This window comes from Parasteatoda tepidariorum, chromosome 2 (genome assembly GCF_982258835.1).
Source record: "Parasteatoda tepidariorum strain Cologne lab strain chromosome 2, Ptep-v5.0, whole genome shotgun sequence".
In the NCBI taxonomy this organism is placed as follows: domain Eukaryota; kingdom Metazoa; phylum Arthropoda; class Arachnida; order Araneae; family Theridiidae; genus Parasteatoda; species Parasteatoda tepidariorum.
This window is the reverse complement of record NC_141756.1, coordinates 82817214-82836566: the sequence shown is the minus strand read 5'-3', so window position 1 is coordinate 82836566 and position 19353 is coordinate 82817214. Positions and strand designations below refer to the sequence as shown.

The 19353-nt window shown below is 32.5% G+C and overlaps 1 protein-coding gene across 1 annotated transcript in view; it reads left to right on the top strand.

Moving 5' to 3' along the window:
• The window catches only part of LOC107444001 (protein toll), a 62307-nt gene that overhangs the window by 22723 nt on the left and 20231 nt on the right, over positions 1 to 19353 (top strand). Inside the window, exons 4-8 of the mRNA XM_087157632.1 lie at positions 3028 to 3355; positions 5682 to 5851; positions 9907 to 10071; positions 15979 to 16171; positions 18935 to 19182. Of these exons, the coding sequence (XP_087013758.1) occupies positions 3028 to 3355; positions 5682 to 5851; positions 9907 to 10071; positions 15979 to 16171; positions 18935 to 19182 (1104 nt within the window). The remainder of the gene's footprint in view (positions 1 to 3027; positions 3356 to 5681; positions 5852 to 9906; positions 10072 to 15978; positions 16172 to 18934; positions 19183 to 19353) is intronic.

Here is a 19353-nt window from a genome sequence, read left to right as displayed (position 1 = left end):
CAAGCATTATTTATTGTAATTTTATTGCCTGAAATGATTACTTGAAATTGCGATTATTTAGCAACTAATTAGGTTGCTTAACCCCTTAATGATCGGTTAATTTTCAAGAAAACGGTCATAAAAGTGTCTATTTTTTATCCCTGAAAATTATATGGATCTATGTGTATGAACAATATATATATTCATTTTTAATTTTTGATTTGTTTTCAGCTTGAAATTTTAAAAAATTTAATTTTTAGGAAAAGCCAACATTCAGTGTTAAATGTTGGTTTTAAAATTACAATAATTAAATAAAGGAATAATAATTAAATTATAATAATTGAATAAGGAAAATTTTGAAAATATGTGCTTTAAAAATATCCTGGTACTGCTATCTGGTGTGTAAAATGAGAAATAAAATGTTTTCCGGGCAAAAAAAAAAATAAATTAGTTTCCAGCCGTCAATATCACGAGAGCGAGAAATAACGAACGAAATCTCAACCTGTCATTTTCACGGGAGCGAGAAGGAAGGGGTTAAAAAATAAATTTTATCTTGAGCACAAACCAGGTGTATTCACAAAGAGCCTAACTAGGTAACTTTGCTAAGATTACAAATAACATGTCACAAATACACGCATTTGATTAGTGCTGATTAGCTGACTTTAGTGGTGGCATCTTTTGTAAAATAAACTAACTATCTATAATTACCTTAAAAATATCCTGGTATTGCTATCTGGTGTGTAAAATGAGGAATAATATGCTTTCCGGGCAAGAAAAAATAATTAGTTTCCAGTCCGTCAATATCACGGAAACGAGAAATAAAGAACGAAATCTCAACCCGTCATTTTCACGGGAGCGAAAAGGAAGGGGTTAAATATCATCTGGTATTCCGCGCTTGATGATATAATAAGTTTCAAACTTTTTATGACCACTAAAAGCAACATTTATAATTAAACAGAATTTATCGTTGATAAAAATTTCGACCATTTTCCGACTAGTTAGGGTGCTCTGTGCCTGAGAACAATACAAGTTGCAATCATTCCAGAGGTGATTGTGCTCCGGAAAAAATCTGGATTTCCAGATTTTTCGCTAACCGTAAGATTCCGGAAATCCAAGATCCAGAAGTTTCAAGAAATCATTGATCACATCTACGTATAAAAATTCTTGTATATTTTATTTAAAAATATTAGAACTAGAATTTATGCTTGGAATCTCTTTCATTTGTTAATATTTTTTTCTGGTAGAATAATAAATGTGATTGGAGATAAAAGTAAACTTCTAAGTAATTAATTATTTAAATTATGCCGCATATAGTTTATTTAGAATTTCATGTTTTGAAAATATCAATGATTAAATTCATTAAGACATTAATTTTTTGAAATGCGTCATTAATGATTTTTCTCAAGAAATTTTCAGGATTTTTGAGTTGGGCTCACAATCGCCCCTGAATTATTTTCTAAACACAAGTAAAATTTATCTCCCCTTTCTGACGCAAACTAAATAACAGGATACAAAACTAAAAGAAAAAAATGAAATAATAGTTTTATATAGCGGAAGAAAGTTTATTTTTTTACGCATGAAACGAAAGGCTTCATAAACTTTTTTATCACCACCGAAACTCCCCTCTGAAAATTTTCGAAAGTGATGCTTCTGATGTTTAACGATGTTTAGTAGTTAGGCGAAAATAAAATTAATTTCTCGTTTTATTCTTCTTAATAAAAATGCTTATTCTTATTACACATCGGCAAAATGGGTCTTGCTTTGGGTTTGATGGCGTGTGCATCTAATTTGGACGTCATCAAACTTTTCAAACTGTGTTCAAGGGTAATAGTAAACAGTTGGCATGCGTTGCTATGGCGACCGCTGATGTTTGATAATTTTTTAAGAATTCTTTTTTCCACTTTTAATTTTGTAATGCATTAAGCTGGTGAGTTCATTTTTGAGATATGGGGCAAGAGAGATCACATTAATACTTCTTGAGTTGTGAATAAAAGAAAATTTCATCATTTACACAATATTTTTGTTTTTATTGTTCTAATTAAGAATTAGAAATTCTAACCCACAGTTTAAATTGGATCGTTTTCAACACTAATCCAGGTGAATGTCATAAATTAGGAGGGTCCCAAACTGATTGACATGGTCCCAGAGGTTACAGTTGAAGCAAGAAAAAAACGTTGCCCAGGCCTAAACTTACCGAAACTGAAAAAGTCAAAGCCAAGGAACGTAGACGGGAATACTTTAAGCATTATACACAAACAAAAAAACAAAAGGATTCCGTTCGCAAACGCAAGCATGAAGCCCGTTCCTCACAAAAGTACCAAAGCGGTTGACAGAATTAAACCACTACCGAAGAGGGAATGGTGGCTCTCCGAACCCCTTTCATGAAAATACGGGAACTGGGTGTTGATCACCAGTTAGGGATAAAAGGATCCATTGTCAACGTACCCAATGACTTGCACAAGACCGTAGACTGTCTTCCTCGCAATATAAATGATTCATTCACTATTCATGTAAAATTGGAAAAAAAGCCTTGCTTTCAAATCCCATTTCATGTATGAACTTGTGAATCCGAAACGATGGTATGATGCAGCTTACAATCTCCGTTAAACACCATTGTACCAATCCAAAAATGTTAATATTGATCTCGATTAGCTGTTCAATGTCTGTTCAATCATCAAAAAAATTTACACAGAATCTGTCTGAGCTGTTTTCAAATATGTCTGCGAAATTATGTACCAAGCATTTCAGGATTACAGTTAAAAATGTCCAAGATAAAAACACAATAAAGCTGCTTTTCCGAAAAAAAATTCAACCATTTTGCCTAGGGGTAACCTGTGATCGCCGCAAGGTGATCACAATTTCTCTTATACTTTTATTTATAACTCTTAGATCTTTGTGAAATTACAAGCTTATATTGCATTTGTTTGTAATGTTATGAGTAGTTATAATATTACTTTATTTCATTTTACTTTATCATTGTTTTTTAGTTGTTCATACACTTTCCGTCTGATGATCTAATGTGTGCATTCTTTTTTTTTTAATTTTTAGTTTATTTATTTGGATTACAATAATCTCACTGACATAAACGCCATTTTACCCTCAAAGAATTTGAATTTGACTACATTGTTGATTTCAAACAATCCTATAACGAAAGTTACTCCAACGTGTTTCAATGATAAAGCACCAAATATCAAGTTTATATACATGGACCACTGTCTAATTCGAAAATTTGACGTGAGCCACTATCAAAATCTAGCACATCTCAACACACTGGATCTTAGTTACAACATGCTTGAAGAAATGCCAGAACAGAGCATCAACTTCGGATTCAATCTAGAATTGGTGTTGGTGGGGAACCAAATTCGAGAATTTCATGGCAAGTTTTTTTCTTAATCTTTTTAAATCTTTTACTAAAAACATGCTTCCTAAAAAAATATTAAATTTTGTTCCTTTAAAGAAATTGATTAAATTTTTATTTTAATTGTACTGAGCATTAAACTATACTAACTGTAAAACTTTCATTCATTCAAAAATAATAATAATAGTAATAAAACGAAGAACTTCGGATTCAATCTAGAATTGGTGTTGGTGGGGAACCAAATTCGAGAATTTCATGGCAAGTATTTCTCTTAATCTTTTTAAATCCTTTACTAAGGACACGCTTCCTAAAAAAATATTAAATTTTGTTCCTTTAAAGAAATTGATTAAATTTTTATTTTAATTGTACTGAGCATTAAACTATACTAACTGTAAAACTTTCATTTATTCAATAATAATAATAATAATAAAACGAAGAGCTTCGGATTCAATCTAGAATTGGTGTTGGTGGGGAACCGAATTCGAGAATTTCATGGCAAGTATTTCTCTTAATCTTTTTAAATCTTTTACTAAGAACACGCTTCCTAAAAATATATTAAATTTTGTTCCTTTAAAGAAATTGATTAAATTTTTCTTTTAATTGTACTGAGCATTAAACTATACTAACTGTAAAACTTTCATCGATTCAAAAAAAAAAAAAAAATAATAATAATAATAATAAAACGAAATATATCTTGCATAAAATGAGAAATTATTAAGTCTTTTTTCACAGAAAAATACCTTTTTTTACAGTTTTATTCCTCTATTGCAGTGTTTCCCAAACTTATGACTTTTGTGTACCCCTTCTAAATTTTTCGTAACGCTGTGTACCACTGATAAAAAAAATGAATGTATTTTTTACTATAAAAAAGCACAAAAGTTAAAAATCACAACTGGCTGTTGACACCACTCAATATTAACTGCTAACTCTGCAAAAAATAGTCAATAGAAAAATACGATATCGTAAATTTTCATGGCTAGCTTTGTTTTTGAATTTAGCTTTTATTTTGTTTTTGATTTTAGCTGAATTAGCTAGCTTTGTTTTAAAATTTTCGCTTGTTGCAAGATATTTCACACAAGAACGCGTGCCCCCTCTAAACTGTTCCCGTACCCCTAGGGGTACGCGTACCACACTTTGGGAAACACTGCTCTATTGGGTCGGCTGTTCAACGCTGGTTACAAAATGAAATAAGAATCTATTACCAAAATGAATTAGCATTAAGAATAGTATGACAATTTTTTTCGCTTCTCCTAAGCCAGTTAGTACTATTTCTTTATTATTTTAGCTTATCAGTGCATAACTTAGTTTTTTAATTATTATTGATTTTAAATTATTTAGTGTTATAGAAGCCTATTTTTTTAAGCGGACAAAATAAGCATATTGTCTTAGATAAATTCAGAATTACTAATGTAGTGACATAATCCACCTGTGCTACCACATTCACGTTGATCAGTGAGCTAATTTAACCTAACGAATAAAAAATTATTTAATATCGTAGAACGTGCAATAAACTCCTTTTTTTAAACTAGAGCTATAAGCTAGAAAACAGCACTGTCGTCTGTAAAATATTCTATGAAAAAAAACGGAATCATTTGCCATTTAATTTTTATCAATGTTTTTTTTTTATCAATTCTAAACCAACTAGAAAATTCCATTCGATTTTCGCTTATCCCGTTTTAACTTCACTTAGAATGATCTAATGTCAGTGACCTTCCCGTGCTTCGAACTATCCAGTATGCTAAACTTCTACGGTCTTGGTCGGATGTTTTAGGAGTCTATAAACAACAGCGAAGCAGATATTAATTTTAAAATTTATAGATTAAATATAGTTAATAGATACAGATGTCTTTGAACATCAGATTAAAAATTACCTCATCGTCTGATAGGATTATTATAGAAAACTATAGATTCATTTCATTCGGTTTAAATTTTCTCATCCATTAAATTACCACTGCCAATCTTCGAACAACTATGCGCTTAAGCAACGTGATTTAATTTAAGCAGAAGGAAAAAGTTAATTGGATGAAAAAGTGTGTTCAAAATTCCACTTACTAATGAGCTTTTCACGAAGTTTGAATTATATTAACATAAATCTCTAGTCCTCCAGGAACTCCAGCTATCCTTTCTTTATATTTTTAAGATGAGTGGCATGTGTTTTATTTAGAATAATTTTATGAACAATATCAAATCAGAAATGTTCTTTGCATTTCTTTCGCTTAGTAGAAACCCATTTCTTTTAAAATGGTTTATTTCTATTTTTTTTCTTACTGTGTAAGTACAAAGCCTAAATTAGTCTTAAACCAGATGAAAAATATTCTTTTTTTTTTTACATATATATTAATAGCTGAAATGGGTTATAACGTAAAAAGACTTTACCTCACCAGCAACAACTTGAAGAAATTGGGAAAAACTCTACGATTCACGCAATTGACAGAAGTGTCTATTGACAAGAACGAACTCCAGCAGTTGGCGGTCGAAGACTTTGTTGGCGTTAATGAACTGAACGTATTCAAGGTAAAAAATTTCAACTGGTTAATTTTTTTTTTCCAAAAAAAACTTACATTTTTTTGGAACAATTTCTGTACTTATTAGGGCAAGATTAAAATCAACAAGGAATCTCAATTATAAATATCGCACTTTTCTTTGCTTCTTGAGACTGGAGCAATACATATTGATAGAAAATGCCATTTTTACTCAGAAGTATGTAGCTTGTAGGAAATTACACTTATAATTGGATATCTGTAAGTGACGTTATCGTAGGAAATTCGTGACGTTTTTCGATTCAGAATCCAACCAAGTTCAACACACAGACTAGCCATTGCTTCAATTATTCAATTGATGATTTAAATCATATGGTGGATGATTTAAATCATAGATTCTCAACCTTTTTAACGTTACCGCCCCCTTAGGGAGCAAAAATCATTTCAACGCCCCCCTTTGTGAAAATCCAGTTATTTAGAGCATGGTGACGGAGCGAGGTGTGCTGAGTTATAAGAGGTAACATTAAGCAATTTATTAAGAGTTACATTTGTTTGGTTTTTAAAACAAATAATGTGTACGTTAACTCGATACTTTTCTCACGGCAGGAAATCGCAGTCTATTTGCTCTAATTAAAATAAATACTGTAATAAAAAAAATACAAAAAACCATGCTTAAAATCAATCATTTATTCTTAATTAGATAATTAAAAACACACCCAAAATAGTTTTTTTACACTAAAAAGTAGTATCAACGAGACATTAGTTTCTTAACGTTTGGTTCAAGAGGTTGGTTAAGTGAGGTGAAGACGTAAGTCCCCTCGTTGCACAATTTCGAGTTGATTTCTCTTTCTTGTGGGACAAGATCCGTAACAGCACTGAATCCACGATCGACAAGGTAGGAGGTAGGGAAGACATTAAAATTTTTTTAACGATAGTTCGCAGTCCAGGGTAGAGGCGACAAAATTCTGTGAGACGATCATCACTTCAAAGTTTCCTTAGTTGAAAGTTCGACCAATTCCTCATAAATCTGAACCTCTGCTGTTTCAATATTCACAAAAGTGTGCATAACCCAATAACCCATTGAGGGACTTCCAGGGAACAAAACGGTCAGAAAAGTCCACGTGTAAAGAGTCAAGGTGTTGACAATATTCTTGTGCATCATCAGGGCGAATTTCACCTGCTTCACTGAACTCATTCCAACCAAAATTCTGCTTCCACAAAATGAGTTTTTTCAGAAAAGCAGAAATGACTGATTTTATAGGGATCAAATTGAGCTTGTCGGCATGCAGTTGTAAATTTATGCCATTAAATTTTACAAATAAATCAGCCAAAGTCTTTCGTAAATTCTAGCAATCTGTCTCTCAGAGCTACATCTCTGTTTTAGAGAAACTCAAACACTGAGGCGAAAAGATTCCAAAACCTATTGAGACAGGCGCCTTTGGAAAGTCAGAGCATCTCGGTGTGTAGTAGCAAACGATTGAATTCTTCATTATACACAGCTGTCTGAATAATCAATCGTTGAGAGCATTACTGCGAATTTTGTTCACAGCAAATATAACATATTGCAATAACTGATGCGAACGGTCTCTGATATTTTTTCCCACTAAATGCTGTCTGTGAATCAGGCAGTGAACAGCTAAAATATCTGGTATTTCCTTTTGCAAAAGGGCGATAAGCCCACGATGTCGACCCACCATTGTTTTTCTCTGTAAAATAATCTTGGACAGTATTAAAAATAGATTTACCTTTAGTATCTACAATCAAGTTTCTTGCAAAAAGCATCTTTTTCCTACCTTTCAAAATCGAACCAACGCCTACAGTAAAGCTTACATTGAATGGTAAGGATGATTCCTCAACTTGAAGGAAAAATTTGTTGGATATCAAAAGTTTGCTTAAAGAAGTTTCAACATCTTTAGCCATATCACCATTTCGTAACCCGTACTGTATCGTTGCTTAATGGGATATTTTGGATTGCATTGGATGTGGCTGGATGGCGTAAAACTGTTTCTAAAACTTCCTTGACAACCGGCAGTATCAACTCTGATCCGATAGTATGAGCCTTCCCAGAATTAGCAATAAATTTTGATATATTATAAGAAGCTATCAAACCATCGTCGCATTTTTGTGATGAGATTGCTAGCAACCCGCAGACCGAAGGTGCTTTCAGAAACTTGTCTTTGATGTTCGCGAAAAATGACACATTTTTATTTTGTTTATCAGGATGAGTTTTTTGCCAATGCTCCTGCTAACGGAAGGATTTTATTGTCTCATTAGATAAAACTTTGTTACAAAGTAAACACATGGGCAGTTGAGAGTTCAACAGCAACAAATCCAAACTTCAAGTACGTGGCACGGTATTGATGATACTTCTTCTTGTTAACCGACATTGGTGGTAGCAAAGTACAAACGATTAAAGAAAATCAATTATTTCTCCAAATCTATATATATATATTTCTCTTACACGGCGACAAAAAAAGCCTCATTACAACTCCCCGAATGGCAACGCTGGAAAATCGACCAATGATTGCCGCTAAAAATGTCACATGCCAAATCTAGCTGAGGTGGCTCAGCATATAGCGCTTTAAAAAATGGAAACTTAAATAACCAGAGACAGGAAATCTCATACTATTAAGCTAGGCAGAAGTGAGTAGTCTTTGTCGATAGATCTCTATTTTAGTATTTTGTCGAAAGCGCTTTTTTTCACGAATTTATACATTACGAATTTATTTGACGATTTTTGATTTCTATCACGAATTTATTTGTTTTGTTATTGTTATTAGTTATTTATTGAAAAATGAGCCTCAGTCGTGCTGTTACGCTTTAAGATTTCATACTACAGCACATTTCTAATAGGTTTAACGAATTACATGTCATTTATTTGAATTCAGATTTATTTTATTGACTTAGTATTTTCTAAAAAGATGTAATTTTTTTTTAAAAAAAAAGTTATGTGGATTCGAATGATTGTTCTGAATTCTTAGAATTATTTGCATACGTAAGTTAGTAGCGAGCGAAGCGAGTTTGGTTTGCGAAGCAAACCATATGGTAGCAATTTTCGGTGGTTGGCGAGCGTTAGCAAGCAGGGGGCGCAGCCCACTAGTTGATAAATAATTTATGGCAAAGATCTAATTCGCGCATATACCTGGCCAAATAAACAATGAGATCGAATCGAAACTGGGGAAAAAACTGTAAGGAAGGCAACGAAAATCATCATAAGAAACAAGAGTCAAATCAAACATTCATACCGAAAGCTCACGCACTTCGATTTCCGTCAAATGACTTGAATGAGTCAGAGCCATTCACGAAATAGCTATGATGAATCAGAGGCAAAAACTACAGAATCATGAGCTGCGCTGTGTTGGTTCGGATCGGAGAATGGGTGTCGTATATGTTCGTTTTATCGGTGGTACAAAAGGTGTATCTGATAATCTTAATTTATTATGTTAATTTAATCTTTATTTTTCTTTAATATTAATTTTAGATTAATTTTATTTATTAAATAAATTTAATAATTTTATTTGTAAGTTTTAAAATTATATTTGAATGACAAAAATGCTCTTCGCCCCCCTACCTCCCAAAGCATACCCAACGCCCCCCTAGCGCCCAAAACAAGTTCACCGCCCCTCAGCATACTCCCAACGCCCCCGTTGAGAAACAATGATTTAAATCATATTTAATCAATTCACGCCTTCTCAAGTTGCAACTAATAAATTGCAATAATGCATTTTTTTTAAAACTTCACTGAAACTTTTCCTAAAATATAATACATATAGCAAGATATCTTATGTATTTTTTACATTTTTATTGTTAAACAATAGATCAAATAGATTTATGCAATAATTTATATGTCATAAAACTATCCGAAAAGTTACTTGAATTGTACCATTCTTATAGTTTCTCATTGTAATTAAAACGATGGTAAATCCAATCATATTTTTAAGTAGACAATCACTTTGTAAAGGATTAATCATTTGTTAGAGAAAAGAATTAAAATATTATTTTTAAGTACTAAAATTATACTAATTGTTGTTCAAATTATTGGACGCTGGGTCTTTAAACTTTAATCGTTTTTTTTAATGTTTTTAAAAGGTCCAAGAAAATAAAATTGCGAGGATTGATCGTGAGGCATTTGACACAATTCGCAACGATCTCAACAATGTAGACCTTAGTTGCAATCTTTTGAAATCACTGAATGGCAGCATTCGATTTTTATCTCAGTTGAAATATTTGAATCTTACATCGAATCTCATAGAAGTGAGTGATTTTTACTTTATTTTTTAATTCTTGAAAAGAACTTAATGGAAGTTCTTCAAATGTTTCATGTTTTTTTTTAAATGAACTTCATATTTACACAGCTTTGTTTTATAAATTTTGCCCACCATTTCCCATTTTTAAATCTGTCCATCTATACATAATAATAAAAGCGGCTGTGTGTCTGTCTGTAATCACAATATATCGCCCCAGAAGCCTCGCCCAGGCACGAAACTTGACACAAAATTATGTTTTGACATAATGAAGAAGTATTTTTTTTCTTTTTCAAAAATTTGGATTAGTTTTTTAGTTATCAGTCATTTTGTAAGAAAATCTATGCTTTTTCGTCTTCAAATAAGAGTCATATTAAAAAAACTATTAAAAAATGCATATCTCTTATAAATGTATGCTAATGCCAGCCTTACAATTGAAATATTAAATTTCGACAACTTAAACCAATAATATACGAAGGAATTAATAATTTAATTGGGTATAATATAGCCTACGTCACAGGTTGTGTTGTTCCTACTAAATTTAACCCATGAACGGCATTTTCTGCGAGCCTAACTTCAAGCCACAAATAAACAAACGAAGTGTTCGATCGTTTAAATAGCTGCTCGCCAGATTTTATTGCATTATAAAGAAAAGTTATTGAAACTAAATACAACTAAATAAACAACAACAACTAAAACAAATAACAACAACTACTAATAACAATAACTAAATAAACAACAACTAAATTCCATTCGTTTAGCATTGCGTCATATGTTGTTCCTACTAAATCGAAGTAGTTGTGTTTTTTTCATATTATACCCAATTGTAAGGTTCGCATTTGTTTACATTTATCAAAGTGGAGAAAAGTTTAACTTTTGTATTAAAAATGTGGCAACATATTCCATACGTAAATAGAACGCTTTGCTTTGATTTATTTGTCGCTGTTCATAATTGTTATAAAAAGTTTTTCTTCTTCTTTCCACGCTCTATTTTTTTTTTCTTAAGCGAAAACGATAATTTTTGTAGCAATGTAGAAATAGAAATTGATACCATAAAAAATTATATAGAAATAGAAATTGATACCATAAAAAATTAATTCGTTTTTGGGGTAGAGTATATTTGAGGGTGCCCCCGCCAAGTTGTGATCGAGGTTGATCGCCAAGCTGGGCGATGTTGAAAACCAATCGTTATTCTGATTGGTTTAGATTTTAATCGTGATTCTGATTGGTTAAGAATTTAGCGTTTTTTTTAAATGTAATTTCAGAGATCCGTTAGTTCTACTTTGGATACTGGCTGGTAAGGTTACTTTTGCTTCTGGTACTAAAAATGAATACTGTCAATAAGACAAATCTTAAGTTTGTGTACGATTTGAATAACAAAGGAAAAAAAGTAGTGATTGACTGGTGTATGAATGAAGGTTTAATTAGTAATAGATATAAATGTCCTGTTTGTGGGAAAGATGTCTCTGGTTGAACGTAAAGATTGATCAGATGGATTTGAATGGGTCGTGTGAAAGGTTCAAATGCTCCCATCATAAAAAGATCTATTAGAAAGGAATCGTAGTTTAGACAGTACCTAACTGCAATTAGAGAATTCTGTGCACCAAAATCTGAAGATATTCAAGCTTAATGAAGAAGTGAGTTATTTTTCTCTTTTTCTTTCTGTGCTTACTCCATTAATTTTTGCTTCGATTCAAAATGCATTTTAGTGGGTTTATTAATTTTGATTCTATTCTGTTCCCTGCTATTTTAAAAAGCTTTGTTTAAATTTTCAATTGTTTCATTGAAATATCACTATGTTTTGGCCGCTATTCCTGTTACCACGGAGTTCTGGCAACCAAGTAAGACGCCAAACATAAGTCGCCGATTTCGCCAAGGGGCACCCTCAAGTATATTTTTCCCCGTTTTTGTGTTCTTTTCATGTATTTAGCATTTTAGTTTTTTTCCTTAAGCGTTGTAGCCATATAATATATAAAATAGGAATTAAATTGTTTTTGAAGGAACGATCACACTTACCTTGGATCTCTTTGGTTTTTCTATTCTTTATTTTAACAGTTTTTATTAAATGTAATTAGTTATTTCAGAAAGTTTCAGTTTGCAGGTAAGCACTTAGATTTTAATACTGAAGTTTCATGATTGGCTTTCATAGTATGTTCTAAAGTATTCGTTGACTTCTTAAAAACCCGATTACTGACATGATGGCAGAACCGCCTTCCAAACAACTTTGTATTTTATCAAAGAAAAGGATATTAAGAGATTCTCAAAGAAGAAGAAGGGTAGACACCTGATAGTTATATTATAGGTTAGATTACCATAGGCCTTAGGTTACCATAGGCCTTATGTTACCATACCAAAGTTACATCTTCAAACATCCTCAAGAGCTATAACACATCTGCAACAGAACTGGATATGAAGACAAAATTGCAGGACAGGAACACTTTAATTGTCCACTAATTTTCTGATTTCCTGCTATGTTTTAAAAAACTTTATTTGTGAAAACCGTTAGCGTGGCGGACAGCTGGCCGCCTTTAGCGGCTAGTACTGAATAAAGTATTTGTTGTATTTTTCATCAGTAGTTTAGTTTGGTATTTTCCTTTATGATTTCACAAATTTCTTTTGTAATTAAACTAAATGATTGAATTCAACTGCGTGCGATTCTCATAATTAGATTGCTTTGGTTTAGTGTTTTTATAAAAATCTCAATATAGAAGAAACAAACGGGATTTTTAATAAAAACGTAAAGTTGCCAATGACAAATGGAAAGACAAAAATTTGGAAACAGAAAGAAAAAAAAACACAGATAGAGAAAAATACAAGAAACAAATCAAGAAATACCACAGTAATGAAAAGGGACAAATCAGGGTAAAATTCATTTCATTCATGTTTGGCAAGTCTTGAAAACTAGCGACTATATTTTGAGCGCTTGCGACATGTTATGTCATTATGTTGAAGCATGTACGACCACTGCTATTTCCAATTTTTTCTTAAGCAAATAAAGCTTTTAATCAAGCAAGCAAAATTATTATTTAAATTGTTTGTTGTTGTTTCTAATGCCACTTGCCACACGGGTAGGACTGCTTGGTGAAACTGAGCAAATGTAAGCCAGAGTGTGCGTTTCTTGTTTTTCAGTGGCGCCATCTATGGTCAAGAATTCGACTTCTGCCACACTGTGTTGGTTGTAAACGTAAATATTTCTAATTACAATCAACACTAAAACAAGTATCTCATAGAACAAACTCTTTTACTATCACAAATGTACACAAAGAATATATACATGTTGCCAACAAAGGAATAATGTAAGAAATAATATAATAAATAATAAAATAAATAATCATTGCATCTGCGTTCACGCAGTTGCGTCTGGAACATCCTCCCCACCCTGATCAACCTCAAGAGGAATGATCAGTTGAACAGGTCGGGAGATTTCCTTGCCCTCAGAACGTAAAGTACAAGTCCTGACTTTTCCATCGCGTCCTTTAATTAGTCCGGTTACCAATCCTCTTTTCCACGTATGTCGTGGTCTTACATCTTCGTGAAGTAGTACTATGTCTCCAACACGAACATGAGAAGATTTTTGAACGTTACGAACTTGGTGGAAAGATCTTAATTGCAATAGATAGTCCTTAGACCATTTCTTCCAAAATGCGTCTAATAAATCCTGTTGTTGCCTGTACAATTTTGTCAGATTTATCAAAAAACCATTTTCATCTTTTTCTTTCTGTTGGTCATCTTTAATAAATAAAGAATCTTTCTCATCTAACTTGAAATATAATGATATGCCAGTAGATTTAATGGTAATACATCGTTCTTGTTCATCTTTACGAGTGTCTGTAAATCTTGTTTCACCAGCCTTGGCACCAGCAATAATACCAGCCTTGGCAACTAAAGAGTCTGTTAAAGTTGATTTACCATGATCTACGTGAGCAATGACTGACATGTTCCGGATGTTCTTCTTCCGGTCCATGAGACCACGAATTTCGTCTACAGTAAAATTTACCATCTTGATTTAGTATTTCTTGACACTGTAGTAATAAATGAGAGAGAAAATCTGCCTACCGCGGTTAAAAGCGGATCATGAAGAAATTTATCTACATGCATTTGAAAGTTCTAATAGATATGCAGTTCATCCATCAGTTCCATTAGAGATTGCTTCTATGGCTTACAAGAAAAAATTTAAGCTTGCTGACCCGAATGACACTCTGCAAGACATGCCTATAGAAGTTTTGATTGGTGCAGATTTTTACTGGACAGTGGTGAATTCTGAGATTCCTTTCAGACTTTCGGAAACAATTGTGCTCATTCCATTTTTTTTTTTTTTTTTTTTTTAGATGCTTAGCTGCTGTGGGATAAATGTTGGAGTACATGCAGCATAATTCGTCAAGTGTAGCTGAAAGAAGGAATGGGCTGCTGGTTAATCCAAAGGGCAAACGTGTAAATTGATAGACCACAATTTCATTCTCTAGCTGCAAATGTTCATCACCATTTTTCCTAGTTTTGAACCATAGAAACTTAGTAGCACATCTGTCTTTTTCCCACAAGGTTAATTGTAAAAAAGCCTGACTTCCATCACAAATAATTGCTTGTTTGTGAAGACGAAATCGTAGTAAGGTGGCTAAAATTTCTGGAAGTAAGTTGGGACCTTGTTCTAGAACATCGTTTAATGATGGATGGCCTGGTGTGTGAGAAGAGGCGTCAAACACTATTCGTCCCTTAATTTCTGCGTTTTTCTCTTTAATGACTAGATGATGGGGTATGTAAAGGTCCCTGGTTCGTTCCCGGGTTTCGGCACCAAAATGTGTTGGTTGTAAACGTAAATGTTTCTAATTACAATCAACACTAAAACAAGTATCTCATAGAACAAACTCTTTTACTATCACAAATGTACACAAAGAATATATACATGTTGCCAACAAAGGAATAATGTAAGAAATAATATAATAAATAATCATTGCATCTGCGTTCACGCAGTTGCGTCTGGAACACACACCATACGTCACACCCGTTCATAGGGTGGACCCATTCATACAACCTTTCATTCATTCATACACAGATCGTAATTTTGACCTGAATCAGGGAACAATCGATCTCCAATCCAGTACTCCCAGAGTTTTTGATTTGTTATGGGAACATGGAGGACTTTAGCGACTCGACAGATTTAACGTGCATCAGTCACTTTACTACACAGGGAGTCTTCAGACGGCGGGGTTCGAACCCGCGAACTCTCGCACATGGGCCCAGCGCCCTACCGACCAGATTTTCCCGGCCTCTTTAAATTACTTAAAAAGTATTATTGTGTGTCAAAATAGGAAAACGGTTTAATAGTACCAGATAGAGCCGTTGTGGTTCTGAGGATTGTACATTTGTCTTCAATGGTTCGTATCCCAGGGATGATTGGTCAATCCGCACCCGGCTCTCACCGACCACAGTGCTGGCGTTAAATATCCTCAGTGGTAGACGGATCATGATTTAAAGTTCCCTTGCCATCAGGTTTACCGTGGTAGGTTTTTGTGGTTTTCCTCTCCCTGTAACTGATTAATGCAGATTAGTTTCATCAAAAAGTACGAGGCGTGGTGGCTCAGGGAATAAAGCGTTCGCCTTCCATTGAGGTGAACCGGGTTCGAATCCGAACGATGACTGGCCGATACTAATTCCGTACCCAAAGTGCTGATGTAAAATATCCTTGTCGTAGTGATTCACCTCCATGAAGGCGAATTTCTCCAAATACTTGATCCAGGAGTTCCCTTGTCTTCTGGATAGGTTTCAAAATGACATGGCTACGGAGTTGAGCATTAGTATTCGTAAACCCAAAATTGGGCCAGCTGTTCAACGATGGTATAAAATAGTACCAGATAAATATGTGTATGTGTATTTATTATATTATACGAAATGCCAATGAATTTTAATTTTTTGATTTTAGAAATTCGAGGATAGAGAATTCGCCGGTCTCAACGAGTTATCTGAATTGTATATTCGCGGAAATCGAATTGTTGAGCTAGGAGATCAACTTGAATCGTTACCTCAATTGCAGTTTCTTGTGTTATCGAGTAACAGAATTCAGAGTCTGAAAATGGAACAAATACCAAAAAGTCTGCAGTATCTCTATTTACGTGGTAATACTTTAATTATTTGTATTTTTATTATTTATTTAAATTCTATCTGCTGATTTCATGTATCTGAATTTTCGGAGGTTTTTTTTCAAATTTTTAGATTTCATCTTAATAAATTTTTTATATGCTGTATCTAGTTCCACTTTAAATGCTCTTTTTTAATTTAATGTGAGCGCATTAGTCAATAAATTACTTACGAATAGCACCATTAAAAGCAAATATGTTCATTTCCTCCAAAAAGTCATAGAATTGTCAAGGAATAATGCAGTCATCAGTCAAAACTGTGATAAATCTTGCAACAAATCCTGGAAAATAAGAAATTTTAAAATTCGCGGTAATAATAAGTAGCTATTGATGTTCTAAGTAAATAAGTCTCATATATATTTTTATTATTTTTTTAAGAAGTTTAAGAAAAGGATTTTTTTTAAAAGTCTTTTGCTTTTATACTGCTGTGCAATTAAAAAAAATAACGTGAGTGCATAATGATAGATTTCAAGAAAAATAGCTCGTCATAGATTTCAAGAAAAATAGCTCGTCAACTATTTTCTTTCTATTGCTACTGCTATCAACGTTAAAGTAGAATTTCAAAAAACTGATAAAACGGGATTTACTTTTAATAAAAAAATTTATGCATTTAATAGTTTATCATACAATAATGCCAAATACATAAAAATATCAATTTTGAATAGTTTTTTCACTTACGTTGCTTATTCTGTTGCATGGCAGCTTACAGAGGTTAAACAAAATAATGGAAACACTTCCTGTACTAACTCATTTTTTAATATTCCGCAAGAAAAAATAAACTTTAGAAGTTTTTAAGTCACGCGATTTCTCATACTATTCAATAAAGTGTAAAGATTTTAAAAGTTTGAGGAACCGGCAAAAAATTTCGAACGAAAACGAATGTTTTTGAACACCCTATGCAAAAACGAAATACAACTATAATCTTGTAACTCGTGTCAACTGCGTATATTATAGTACGAATTAGCTGCCCAAAATTTCGCAGAACTAGCTTAAATATTCATGGTGATGTGAGCAGTTTTATAAAAGACATATTTTTCTTACTAAAACTCCCGAAATATTCAATAAAATTAAACAAAAATTCCAGAGTAATTTTTAATTAATGAAAAAAATATTATTTTAAAATCTGGAAGAAAAAAAATTTAAAAATTGTGCAAAAGATATGAGTATTTAAATTAATCCTTCATAGCGGAAAACGTTTAGAAAAAATATTTCATAATTTTGTTTAGAATCGCATTTGGTAAAATCCGATTTGAATATCTTGAAAATGTAAAAAGTTTTTAGCAATTTTCTAAGTAGATTTTGTACTATCTTATTGAAAGCTCTAAATGATAAGAGGTTTTCCACATTTGTATCATAAAACAAAATTTCGTAACAAATGATAATACCCTAAAATGATATTCCGAACATCAAAATGTGATGGTATTAGGAAATAAAACATGTGAAATAAAACATAATTTAATAGTCCTATATGATACCGATGTCATTTTTAATAAATCTTGTTAAATAGTGCAAAATTAATTTTGTGGAAAACCCCTTTACCACTTAAAACTTTCTTTCCCAAATTAGCAAGAACTTCTTAGAAAAATGCTAGAAAATTTTTAAACTTTCAAGATATTTAAATCGAACTTTTTTCATAAGTTATCAACTCTGATTCGAAACAAAATTATGAAAACATTTTTAAAAATTTTTCGCGTGTGCCCATTTGAAAAATATCCATATCTTGCTCAATTTTTAATTATTTCTTTTTTCAAATTTTAGAGTGATATTTTATGATTTTGATATTCTAAATTTCTTTTTAATTTTAGTGAATATTTCTAAGGTTTTAGTAAAAAAAAACATAAGTAAAAAAAAAAAAAGAAATTTTTTTTAAATGTCTATATCTCCATAAATATTTAAGTTAAGTTTTTGAAATTTTGTGCAATTATTTCATATGATAATTAACGCAATTGACACGAGTTAGAAGCTTATCACTGTATTTTTTGGTTTGGGTGATGTTCAAAAACATTCTTTTTCGGTCGCAATTTATTACCGGTTCCTCAAAACTCTAAAAGCTTTAAATTCTATTAATATGTATGAGAAATTGCATGACTTAAACACTTCTAAAGTTTTAAAATGAATCTCTGAAGAATTCGTGAAAAATATGAAAAAATGAGTTAACATAGATGTGTTTCCATTATTCTGTCTAACCTCTGTTTTTGTCGAATTATGGGATTTAATTATTATATATTACACTTTATTATTATATACTATATTATTATTGTTATATATTTAGTACTGCAGTAGACTGATCATAAGACACGGTTCCCTGCAGAGCCCTGAAGTCGAGCATCACTGGTTACGGTCAATAAGCGTGTGGGTGACCCCTTTGATCAATCTGCGTAGGAACCGAAAGTGTGAGGTATCGGTCCTCGTTAAACGGCTCTACCGTAAAGTGCTCGACTTCACGCGCAGTTCGTCGGGCTACCAAAGCAGGGGAGTCTGCAGAGGATAAAATTGCGGTGGTATGTCTTCGGGTCATCCTCAGGGAAGTTTCCCAGACCGTCGCCAATAGCCCATTGGGCAGTTCTCGTGTGACATGAATCAAGTACCTACCTACCGTTGTATATTTAATTATTATATATTTTATAGCAATTATAGGAATAATTATTGTATTATTTTGTACCTGTCTTATTTTTTATTGCTTTATAATACACTTTTCTCTTCACAATGATAAATATTTCTGAGAAAATCCTTCTTCTTTAGATAATCCCATGCAATGTGATTGCCGACTTCTTCCATTTCTACAATGGCTAAACTCGTCTGGATCACCGATTACAGACTATCCTCTCTGTCTGTCTACGGCCTCAAATTCTTCAAAACGTGTTCAGTCATGTCCAACGGGATGCAACTGTTACTGCACGAAAGATGCTGATAATTATTTTATGACGTTGGATTGCAGCTTCAAGAATATGTCAGTCCTACCACAGTTACTCACAGTTAATAGTGTTGACGTATGTTAGTTTTTTTTTTTTTTTTTTTTTTTTTTTTTTTAAGATATGACTGTTACTGTTAACTGGGAGTTAAAACTGCCAAATTTCAAATATTTATTAAAAAATGTGTATTTCTATATCAGATAGAGAAAGAATATTGATTTCTTGGCTTGAAAGAGAGGTCATAGATTT